This window comes from Sorex araneus, chromosome 3 (assembly GCF_027595985.1).
Source record: "Sorex araneus isolate mSorAra2 chromosome 3, mSorAra2.pri, whole genome shotgun sequence".
Classification (NCBI taxonomy): domain Eukaryota; kingdom Metazoa; phylum Chordata; class Mammalia; order Eulipotyphla; family Soricidae; genus Sorex; species Sorex araneus.
In genome coordinates this window covers 123,979,297-123,991,515 of record NC_073304.1, presented here as the reverse complement: position 1 = coordinate 123,991,515, position 12,219 = coordinate 123,979,297, and the positions used below count along the sequence as shown (strand labels likewise).

At 43.9% G+C, this 12,219-nt stretch overlaps 1 protein-coding gene across 4 annotated transcripts in view; it reads left to right on the top strand.

Annotated features, from left to right (window-relative positions):
• RNF24 (ring finger protein 24) overlaps positions 1-12,219 on the top strand; it is an 85,689-nt gene that overhangs the window by 48,732 nt on the left and 24,738 nt on the right. For 3 of the 4 annotated variants that reach the window (XM_055130955.1, XM_055130950.1, XM_055130954.1), the window contains exon 2: positions 8,467-8,616. In XM_055130955.1, the coding sequence (XP_054986930.1) occupies positions 8,474-8,616 (143 nt within the window). In that variant the 5' untranslated portion in view covers positions 8,467-8,473. Of the gene's footprint in view, positions 1-3,784; positions 3,941-8,466; positions 8,617-12,219 lie in introns of those variants that run through there. The other variant, XM_055130953.1, reaches the window with a different exon arrangement.

Sequence of the window (12,219 nt, the reverse complement as noted above, 5' to 3'; positions counted from 1 at the left end):
ATATGCTGATTCAATAAAATAATCATAGTAACAACAATAATAATAAGCTTGACATGAGAAAGTTCCAAAATTAACCAGTTTCGGCGATGGTATTTCCCAAGTTTCCTTTCGGATCATATTGGACCCCTTCATATACACATAATTTTTAGAAGGTAGTTTTCTAGTAATAAAAGGCAGCCTGCAATATGAATTCCATAATTAGCACTTGAAAAGGGGCCCTTTATTTATTTTTTTTAATTTTCAGATTTTTATTAAACTAAGTAGATAAAATAATTATTTTATATCACAATTCTCAGGCAAACTTTTTCAGAACAATACATATAGGGAGAGAGAGACAGGACAGGGAAATGGCTCCAAAAGCTGGAAGGGTCCATTTGGTTTCTGCCATACCTGGTACACAGGAGACCCTTGCAAAGTGACCTCAAAGTAAAGAATGTAGGGATTATATATGTTTATTATCTCTGCTTACACTTAAATGGGTCTTGCTTTTCTCACTTATAAAATAAAGATAATGGTCTTATTAGTTTATTGATTACATAAATAAAGTAGGCAGGTATTCATAGTGAGATTGTGCAGAAGGAAGCAAGAAAACATGAAAAGCCTTAAACAACATGATCCAGTAATGCTTTCAGTGAAAAAAAAGTGTTTGCTATTTTATTTTTTTTTATCTTATTTTATTGAATCACCATGTGAAAAATTACAATGCTTTCAGGCTTAAGTCTTAGTCACAAAATGCTGAAACAACCATCCCTTCACCAGTGCCCATATCCCACCACCGAAGACAAAAAAAAAAAAACCACAGTACACCTCCCATCCTGCCCACCCCCGCACCCCCCCCCCGCCTTGTAACTGATAAGTTTCCCTTTACTTTCTATTTACTTTGGTTACATTCAATATTTCAACACAAACCTCACCAATATTATTAGGAGCACCCCATTAGAGTCAGACCTGTTGTGAAGAGAAATGAGGCAGCGGCCGCGCGGTTTTGTATTTCTGTACTTTAACAACTAAGTCCAGGGAGATTTCTTCCGGATCATTGCAAGCTGGTAAACCCCATCTGTGGTCATCATAATATGGTGGTCACCACGCCCTTCATCCCCAGGAAGGGACAGGCGAGAGAGAGAGAAATACCTTTCCCCTCCTAGGCGGGCATGGGGTCGCGGCTTAGTTCTCTGGCTGGAGACAATCTGCAAGGAGCAGTCCATGTTGAAGTTGGTTCAGCTGGGTCTGGATTCACGCTCGTGCAGCTGTGGAGGAGCCGCACGCGCGTGCGGCCCCCGGGGTCACATCTCGGCAGCAGTGGGAGGGGCCGGTGCCTCCCACCTTCCCAAGAGCACCGAAAAGGGGCCCTTTAGAAGACAGAAGTAGGAAGGACCATCGTTTTCCCATTTCTGTGAGAATTCCAAACATAGACAGAATTCTGATGTGGGAAATGTTACTAGATCAGACTTCCTCCCCCCTCTAAATTCTTGTTACTACTTTTTCTCATCTCTTTTACTAGCACAGTACCCACAATATAGAGCCTTGTTGGATCTGACTGGAATGCTGGACATAAAGTGACCTGCCAGTTCCACGCCAGACGCTGCTAAGCAGGGAGAGTAATGAAAATACTTTATCAAGCCTCTTGGCGCGGTGTGTTCTGTGTGGTTTTCCTTCCTCCAAAGAAAAATGCCTCAACTTAAAAGATGTTTATGAGGACTGGAGAGATATGGTCCCCCACGTATCACCAGGAGTGATTTCTGAGTGCAGAGCCAGGAATAAGCCCCGAGTATTTCCTGGTATGGCACCAAAACCAAGAAAATAGAGGTGTATGGGGGCCTTGACAAGTAAAAGGATTAAGGCACTTGCCTTGCATCCTGCCAACCTATATTTGAGTCCCCAGAGCCACACATGAGTCCCCCCATCATTGTCAGGGGTCACTTAAATGTGCAGAGCCAGAATTAACCCCTGAGCACTGACTGCTGGCTTAACCTTGCCCACCCCCAACAAAGATGGGCAATGTAGTTGGATAAGAAACAGAAATATACAGGCTATAAGCATATGAAAACAGCATCACATAGGTAAAGAGCAAAACAGGGCTTCTCTTCAGAGATCTGGAGTGTTCTCAAAAGAATCGGGACTATGGATTAACAAATGAAAGTCTAAGGGAGATTGGTACCGATGATATGGAAAATGGAGATTGATGGGCCTGAGAGTACAGAGGTTAAGACTTGGCCTGCATCCTGCTGACCTTGGTTTGGCCCCATAGCCCAGACTCTACCCATCCTCCCCAAAATGATGAACTAATGGGGCTGAAGAGATAATAAGGGGTTGAGGTAGCTTTTGCATGCTCCCAACCCTGGTTTAATATCCACTACTGTACAGTTCTCTCAAGCTTTGTCAGGTGCAGCCTGGGAGACCCTCAAGGCGGACCCTATGACAAGCCTGTGCCCTGTCTACTCCCAACCCCAATTAAAAAATTATTAAGATCCAGGTTCTAGGGGCTGGAATGATAGTACAGCGGGTAGGGCATTTACCTTGCACGTGGACTACCTGGGTTCGATTCCCAGCATCGCATATGGTCCCCTGAGCACAGTCAGGAGTAATTCCTGAGTGTAGAGCCAGGAGTAACCCCTGAGCATTGCCGGGTGTGACCCAAAAAGAAAAAAAAAACGGGTTCTATCACCAGCACCCCATGGTTCCCTGAGCACTGCGAATATTACCCAAAACCCTCCAAAATAATTCCTAATACTCATGCTGAGAAGACCTGAGGATGAAAACACTATCAAACTAGCATGTCACTAGACCAAATTGAATCTTGAAGCAATAGACCATCTACTTGAACTCTTGAGCCAGTGTGTCAGTTGTCACCAAGCCATTTAATCCACAAGAAGAAAGGGGGAAATTCCTAAAATGTATTTTACATCACATACTGCCCACAGTGAGGACAAGGGGACTCCCTGGGGCCCCTCGAGGTATTGAGCACTTAACAGGAAAGCCTCAGCAGTCAGCTCCCAGGAACACTGGGGCACCTGTCTCTCCCCAGTGCCACCTTGATGGTGTGCGTGTGGCAGTGAGAATTCCCCCGGGCATTCCTTGTTGGAGCCACCCTCTGCAGAAATCCCTGAAGTACCGTTTTCTGTCACCACTGGCCTCACTCTCTGTAGCCTATAGTCGTGGCTTCTTTGGTCTGAAGCTTTCCAGGTTGGCAAGTCAGCTGTGTGGACTCCCAGAGCAAGGGGCATTTGGCCTTGGGGGAATTCTCGCCCGAGACCTACTCTCTGTCAGGGGTTCTCTTATGTTTACTACTCTTCTTTAATATCCCCACCAAAATACCCACAGTAGTTACACACACACACACACACACACACACACACGCACATGCACATTGACTATTTTTGTCCAAACCCTTAGACTTTTCACATACTTCATTAGTCCCATTTAGAAGATGAGAAATGGAGCTGTAGATAGGTGTTAGATAGATATCTATAAATATATCAAGTGTTGGCACCTAGGGGCTGGAGTGATTGTACAGTAGGGTGCTTGCCTGGTATGTGCCTGACCCAGGTTTGATCTCTGGCATTCCCTATGGTCCCCCGAGCACAGCCAGGAGTAACCCCAGAACATTGTCAGGTGTGGCACAAAAACCCAGAAAAAGAAAGGGGAAAAAGTGTTTTGACACCTAGCTATTGACAGCTGGGAAACAGCATCCAGAATTACTAACTGCAAACCTGTTCTGATATCCACTTTGCCTTTTTCCTCTCTGTAGGCTGCCAAGCAAGGCTGTTTAATCTTGTTTTTCTAAAATGGTAAGAGCTGAGGCTGGAGCCTCAGTGGGTAGGGCGTTTGCCTTGCACACGGCCGACCCGGGTTCAATTCCCAGCATCCTGTAGAGTCCCGTGAGCACCACCAGGAGTAATTCCTGAGTGCAGAGCCAGGAGTAACCCCTGTGCATCACCAGGTATGACCCAAAAAGCAAAAAATAATAATAATAAAATGATAAGAGCTACTTTATCATAGTTTGTCAGGTGCGGGCTGTGTCTGAGAGAGTCATCTAATCTAAATTGTGACTCCCACATGGGTATCCATGAGGCCTTGTCAGCAACATGGAAGTGAAGATCTGAGTGTGAAGCTTTAATTTCCTTTTCCCCTTTTTTGTGGGGGGAGGGTGCCTTGGCCACATCTGGTGATGCTCAGGGCTCACTCCTGGCTCTTCACTCAGGGGGTCACTCCTGGTGGGGCTCAGGGAACCACATGTAGTGCCAGGGATTGAACCCAGATCAGTTATGTGCAAGACAAGTGTCCTACCCACTGTAGTATCACTCTGGCCCCTGAGACTGTAATTTTCTTAAAACTTCACAATACATGTACTAGATATATGTGATACAATTTTCCTATACTTAAATAAACTCCCGTCCTTGATTTTAGGGAAAAAACAAATTATCTTTTGAGTGAAAACAGCCAAATGTTTCCCTTGGGGCATCCCAGAAGGAGGGGGGGTGGGTGAGAGCCCTCCCCGCCCCAAGGGACCCAGACCGGGCAGCCAAAAACCTCCAGAACCCAACCACCGCCATGCTCACGGCCACTCTCCATACACTCGGGCTGAGCCACACCCACGAGTGAACCTATTCCTGGACCGAGACACTTCATAGGACACACCCTGCCCATACTCCAAGAGTACCACACCACATTTGATGGGATTCAAAGTAGTAGACATCCAATCTTAGAGGCAAATATTTTTTTACAGATATATATATATACATACATATATATGTGTGTCTGTATATATATATATATATATATATATAAAAGCACACAAGGCTCAACATTTAACAACATGTTAGTGATCTCTTATAGAAGGTCTTAATGGCCCCTAGGTGAAATACAACAATCTTGGAGCTCTTTCCTCTAAAGATAGTTTTTTTGTAGCATTTTTAGCAGTTTTTCATAACAAACAAAATATATTATTTTGGTTCTGCTTTGGGACAGGGATTGGGGGTAGTGATGGAAACTTCCGAAATATGGTGGTGGGAAGATGTAATGGTGGTGGGATTGGTGTTTGAATATTAAATGTAATCAAATATTGTAAACTACTTTATATAATAAAAAGGCATTTAAGAGGGGCTGGAGCAATAGCACAGCGGGTAGGACGTTTGCCTTGCTTGCGACTGACCCGGGTTCAATTCCCAGCATCCCATATGGTCCCCCGAGCACTGCCAGGAGTAATTCCTGAGTGCATGAGCCAGGAGTAACCCCTGTGCATCACCGGGTGTGACCCAAAGAGGAAAAGAAAAGGCATTTAAGAAAAAGAAAAAAGAAAAAGAAAGCACAGTCAGGGAGACAGTACCAGCATTAAGAAACCTGCCTTGTGTGCAGCTCGCTGGCCCTGGGTCCACCCCCAGCACCTCCAGGGTCACTCCTGAATGCAGAGCCAGGAGCTCTTGTGGGGTGAAGATGTTATTTGCAGCTACTGAGTTCTTGTGTAAGGTATTCCAAGTTAGAAATAAAAGCAATAAGCCTGTAGGCTCCAGATATAACCAGTCAGCATCTCGGTGGTGCCCACGTTATAAATATATACTTCTTCAGACCAATAGGAAGCCAAAGATCTGTAAACACCCTTTTCACACATTTGATATAAATAGCATCTGTGGTGTGCTTGGTAGGTTTTACTGCGTTTTGATCGTCAGATGTGCAGTTCAGTTACCGGTGTGTGATCCGGCAATAGCTCTTTCTGCCTTTTTTTAAAATTAGTTTTTGTTGAAAACACCGTGATTTACAAAGTTGTTCATGATATAGTTGTTTCAAGCATTTAATGTTCCAACACCACCAGTGTGACCTTCCCTCCACCAGTATCACCAGTCCCCACCCCCATCCTAACCTACCCGCTTAGGCACATGACAGATTTACTCTATATGGCGTATCCCAACAAAACTTTAGGAAATGGTGAATAGAATGATCAGAAAATAAATTAGTAAGAGCTCATTTGTGGCTACTGTACAATACTGACCTGTGTGATTAAAAAAAAAATTAAGACTCTTTATTTGAAAGGAATCAAAATGACGAGAGATTTAGCAAGAAGTCTTGGCAAATCATTTTATCACAGTCTCATATGCCCTAAAGGACAAGGCGCAACTCCCATTTATGCCATTTTAATTATGCAATGATCATTATTATCAGACAAATCAAAATATGTATATTTTTTGAATGTTCAAACAGTATTTTGAGTGGGGCCAGGAGAGGTGGTTGTTTTCCACCTTTCCTTTGCTGCTGCCTCGGTAGTGACTGGGGGTGTCCTAGCCTTGGTTGTGGTGCCTACCAGGAGTTGTACTCCTTCGTTGTGGCTCTCACACACTTGATTGTATTGCATGAAAAATTATACACTCTAGGGGCCAGAGCGATAGTACAGCGGGTAGGATGTTTGTCCTATGCGGCCAATCTGGGTCCGATCCCCAGCATCCTGTATGGTCCCCCAAGCACCGTCAGGAATGATTCCTGAGTGCAGAGCCAGGAGTAACCCCTGAGCATCGCCAGGTATGACCCAAAAAGCCAAAACAAAAGAAATTATACACTCCATCGTGGCACCTGGAATCCCAACAGCAGAGCCACTGGGAACACACTCAGGCACACAGCTTGTGCCAGGGATGAAACTCACAGCCTTAGATCCACTAGGCAGGCACTCTACCACTGAGCCACATCCCAAACAGTGTTTGCTGGTTTTTGGTAAGAGGTAGTGGGTGGGGGGCTGGATCGATAGCACAGCGGGTTGGGCGTTTGCCTTGCACGCAGCCGACCCTGGTTCAATTCCCAGCATCCCATATGGTCCCCCACCCCACCCCGCCAGCACCGCCAGGAGTAATTCCTGAGTGCAGAGCCAGGAGGAACCCCTGTGCATCGTCAGGTGTGACCAAAAAAGAGGTAGCCTACCAAGGTTCAATCCCCAGCACCTCATATGGGTCTTCAAGCCCAACCAACTAGGAGTGATTCCTAAGCACAGAACCAGTAGTAAGCCCTGCGCACTGCTGGGAATGACCCAAACAACAACAACAACAGAAAAAAAAAGTAAAAGAAAAAGGCCCCATTAGGAAGATTATAGCAATAAAGGCAGAGATCACGCGCTTTGGAGTTGGAAAAGAATCTGGCTCCTAGGCATAGTGGCATGTGTTCAAGACACTAAGTGTGGGTTTCTTCTCTGTAAAACTGAGAGAAATTATGGTACTTCCCTAGGAAGTTTTATATGAAGATTATATAAAATAGCGTCAGCAAAATGCTTAATTTTACTGTAAATTGCTAGTACCTTTACTGTAAATTGCTAATACTTTTACTGTAAATTGTCAATTTATAGTAAAATGCTAGTAACTGCCTTAATAAAGTTAATTAGAGAAAGAAGAAAATCAAAATGACTACTATATCACAAGCCATAAAGTTAATGTTTTGGTAAATAAACTATTTTTTGCACATACATATACATATATACATATTTTTCCAATTGTTTATAAGATTGAGGTTATATATTTATAGTTTGCTCCTGCTTTTTATTTTTCTTTCTTTCTTCCTTTCTTTCTTTCTTTCTTTCTTTCTTTCTTTCTTTTTTTTTTTTGCCTTTTGGGTCATACCTAGTGATGCACAGGGGTTGCTCCTGGCTCTGCACTTAGGAATTACTCCTGACAGTGCTCGGGGGACCATACGGGATGCTGGGAATCAAATCTGGGTCAGCCACATGCAAGGCAAATGCCCTACCCGCTGTGTTATCACTCTAGCCCCTGTTCCTGCTTTTTAGCACATACCTTTTATGTTTCTCCCAACTTTTAAGTTTTCCCAAAAGCATTCTCAAAACCTTAGATTGTAATACATAATCATGTAATTATTTGTTACTGTCTTGTGAGATATGTTATTTCTAACATTTAACTTTTGAATCTTGGAGGGATGAATCTAGAAGAGGTGAATTTCTTTTTGGGTGTTTGGGGGGAGGGTAGGTTTTGGGCCACATCTGGCTGTGCTCGGGGTTTACTCCAGCCAACCCAGGTTTGATCCCTGGCACCCCAGATGGTCCCCCAAGTACCGCCAGGAGCCATTTGTGAGTGCAGAGCCAGGAGTAACCCTTGAGCATTGCCAGGTGTGACTCAACACCCTCCCCTGGAAAATAATAATCACAATAATAAATACTTGGTAAATTTTCATGGGGTGTGGCCTCCCGGTGACGCAAGGGTCTGGGGCTACAGAGCTGTGCCAAGGACAAGTAGGGCTACCCTAGCAGTGCGCTGGAGACCCAGCGGTATAAGGGATCCGACTCATGTCCTGGCATTTGCAAAGCAAAGCGTACACCTGGTTGGGCATAGTAAAATGACAGGCGTGTTAACCCTTTGTGTACTGTGTTTGTTTCCAGTGGGGCCGAGTCTTAGAAAAAGTTCATATGTGTATACATACATCTTGCTTCTTAGTCTTCATGCCTAATTTTTTTCCCCCACATTTTTTTTTCTTCCCCTACAGTTCATCCATGAGCTCGGATTTCCCACATTACAACTTCAGGATGCCTAACATTGGATTCCAGAATTTGCCTCTCAACATATATATTGTGGTTTTTGGGACTGCTATATTTGTCTTCATCCTTAGTTTACTCTTCTGTTGCTACTTGATTAGGTAACTAATTTTTATTCTCTGTTACTTCAGAATATGTTAATCGTCACTGAATCAGCTTTCTGTCCTTGAAACAAGTTTTTTAAGTAGAATAATTAGGCTGAAGAGACAGCTCGGAGGGCCCAGGATAATTAGGCAGGGAAGGTTGGTTCAGAGGCCCAGGTTTTTCACCAGACAATGCCCTGGGCACCACCGGGAGCCACCCCCAAGCGCCACCATGGCTGGAAGAAAGACATCTCTCTAGTCTTCAGTCCTGCAGTGTTTCACTCTATAACAGAAAACGGCCCAGGTTTAGTTTTCCAGAAGGCGGCCTTTGGTCTAGGATAAGCTTGTGTCATTGTCCCACAATTTAATAGACTTTCACAGAGATGTTGAGATTGCCTTTCAGGAGGGTGTTGCGTCATTGTTAGGAAAAGTCATTAGGAATCACGAAACAGATCTGCTGAATGTTTTGGTGATTCTTCTCCAGTATTTAAAACCACATTATTCTTGGGGGGGGGGGGGGGGGGAATGACAGGACACAAAATATTCCAAATGAATTATTTATAAAATGTTCCCAGAGTGTGTATATATATATATAGCTCACAGTACAGCTTTTACAACTGGGCTGGAAAATTAAGTAGTTAACGTGTTTGTGTTAAGAAAAATACTAACAGGGACTAGAGAGATAGCAGGTAAATCACGTTATTTTGTACGCAGCTACAGTGACCACACCCTGGTTCTGGTCCGTAGCACCACATCTGGTTGCTAGAGCACTGCAGGCCTCACTCCCAGGCACAGAACCAGGAGTAGCCCCTAGCACCGCAGGATATGGTTTCTTCCTCCATCACCACCCAAAAAAAGAGACAAAGGAAGGAAGGAAAACACTAATAAACAAATTGTTAATTTTTTTTGTTTCATTTGGAGGCAACATCCAGCAATGCTCAGGGGTTACTCCTGGCTTTGCACCCAGGAATTACTCCTGGCGGTGCTTGGGGGACCATATGGGATGCTGGAGATCAAACCCCAGGTTAGCTAGGTAGCAAGGCAAGTGCTCTACCTGTTATACTATCTCTCAGCCCCATCTGGGTACATTTTTTGGGGACTAAATTGTGAAACATTACCTCACTGTTCCTTGAAATAATTGAATAAGTAAAGAGATTTAAAATGATAGTTGTTTTTATACATTGATAGTGCATAAAAATGATTGTATGGAATAAACATAAAATTTTAATATAAAAATAAAATTTACTTTTTATTCTTTATTATTAGGCAAATAAAGGAAGATCTGCTACATTAAAATTGCCTTGTATAATTAGAAAAGACAGTCGTGTTCAAACATTTCTAAACTTTCATTTACAAACCATTGATATATTGAAGGCTTAATTCTGATGTAGGGAGTTTTCCCTTCCTGGAGATCCTAGTTCTTTACTGTTGTGGCACCAAGGATCTAACCTAGGACCTCACACACATGAGGCATGTGCTCTGCCAAGTAAACCACCCCCCCTCCCACCAGCTGGTCACTCTTAACTCTTCAAACACTAAGTTTGGGTTTAATAAGTCACTTGTAATTAACCTTGAGATTGATAGAGTCTGCTGGAGTGATAGCGCAGGGAGTAGGGTGTTCGCCTTGCGTGCGGCCAACCCAGGTTCAATTCCTCCGCCCCCTCAGAGAACCCGGCAAGCTACCGAGAGTATCTCACCTGCATGGGAGAGCCTGGCAAGCTACCTATGGCGTATTCAATATGCCAAAAACAGCTATCAACAAATCTCATAATGGAGACGTTACTGGTGCCCACTCAAGCAAATTGATGAGCAACGGGATGACAGTGACAGTGACAGATTGATAGAGCCAGTTCCTTTAAAATTACCCAAGTCCGATGGTTTCAGAACAGAAATACAGTGGGTCAGACGTTTGCCTTGTGCCAGCCAACCAGGGTTTGATCCCCTGCATCCTACGTGGACCCCGAGTCCAACCTGAGCACAGAGCGAGGAGTAAACCCTGAGCACTTCCGGGTGTGGTCCCAAAACAAAACAAAAAAAAATTTTAAGTCCTCCTTTGAACATAATTTAAACTCTCCAGCCCCTTCCCCGAGAGCCCTTCTGTTTTCCTATAGTGAACTCCCTCCTACCACGAAATCCGATAGGTGAAATTAAATGAGTCAGACTGGGCAGACGCATGAGAGGAAGACACCTTCGGTCAGGATGAGACCCTCGCCGTGAACCACGGTCTGCCCGGTATCGTAGTATGGAATCTGCTCTCTCGGCTAGGAATGTCACCCCTGGGACACAGAAGGAGGACATCTCATCATGCTAGGAGTGAGCCTGTAGCATAATGAGTTACATAATAGTCTAATTTCGGTCTGTCAGTTTCTCTTTCCCCAGATACATTGTTTGTCTATCTGTTTATTATCGCTCAGTCATGAAGAACAGTGCTTAGCACAGTATGAGCACTTGATCTTTGTTGGGTGAATGTAATAGAAAATCAGTAGATGTGTTAAAAGTGAAAAATCAAGAAGTAGCAACACAAGAATGGTTTTTAACAATAGGGAAGTAAATATCAAGCAGTGGCCTAAAGAGGGAGGATGCATATTATATCAGGCATGTTATCAACAGGCAGAGAACTGTTGATGTTTTTGCTAACCCTTTAGCAAAATGTGTATACACATAACTATGATAAGATTGAAAACTAAAAATAAAATGATAAAATTTAGTTACCTATTAAAAATTATAAAGTCTTGAACCAAAATAATGGCAGTGGAGGGAGAAAATATATGGGGTTATGGACAATAATAAGAATGGGAGATGAGGGGCTGGAGCAATAGCACAGCGGGTAGGGCGTTTGCCTTGCACGCGGCCAACCCGGGTTCTAATCCCAGCATCCCATATGGTCCCCTGAGCACCGCCAGGGGTAATTCCTGAGTGAAGAGCCAGGAGTAACCCCTGTGCATCGCCGGGTGTGACCCAAAAACCAAAAAAAAAAAAAAAAAGAATGGGAGATGAAAATGAACAGAATTTGCTTGAATGGATATTTTGTACCAGGCAGAGGTAAGCTTACAGTGATTCTGCTTCACAGAACAGAGGAATAGCACAGCGGGTAGGGCACTTCTTTTTTATACCCAGGTTCAATCCCCAGCATTTCATATGGTCCCCCAAACCCTCCAGGAGCTAGTTCGGAGCACAGAGCAGGAGTGATCCCTGAGCACCAGAGGGTGTGGCCCCAAAGACAAACAAATAAAAAAAGAGATTGTTCCGGACAGGGAGGACTGAGTTCCCTATATAAGTCAAGATACCTGGTTTTGGATATGGTTTGGGTAATATAGGTCTAAAAACTTGTGAGAAGTTAGGCATGGAATTAGGAGGTCATGTAATGATAGGTAGCAGTTAAAGCTAGAAGTGTGCCCTTGGAAGACTGTATATAGTGAAATAAAATGAGCCCAGGACAGAATCCTGGATGAAACGATATCTTAGAGGAGCCCAACGAAAGAACTTGGGGGGGGGGCATAGCAGGAGATATACCCCACGATTCCTCCTGCCCTTCCCTCCCCCCCCAAACACACATAAGCAGTTCAGTGGATTCAGTTCTGTCAGTTACTCCCAAGAAGATCCAGTAAGAGAAGAATTTTT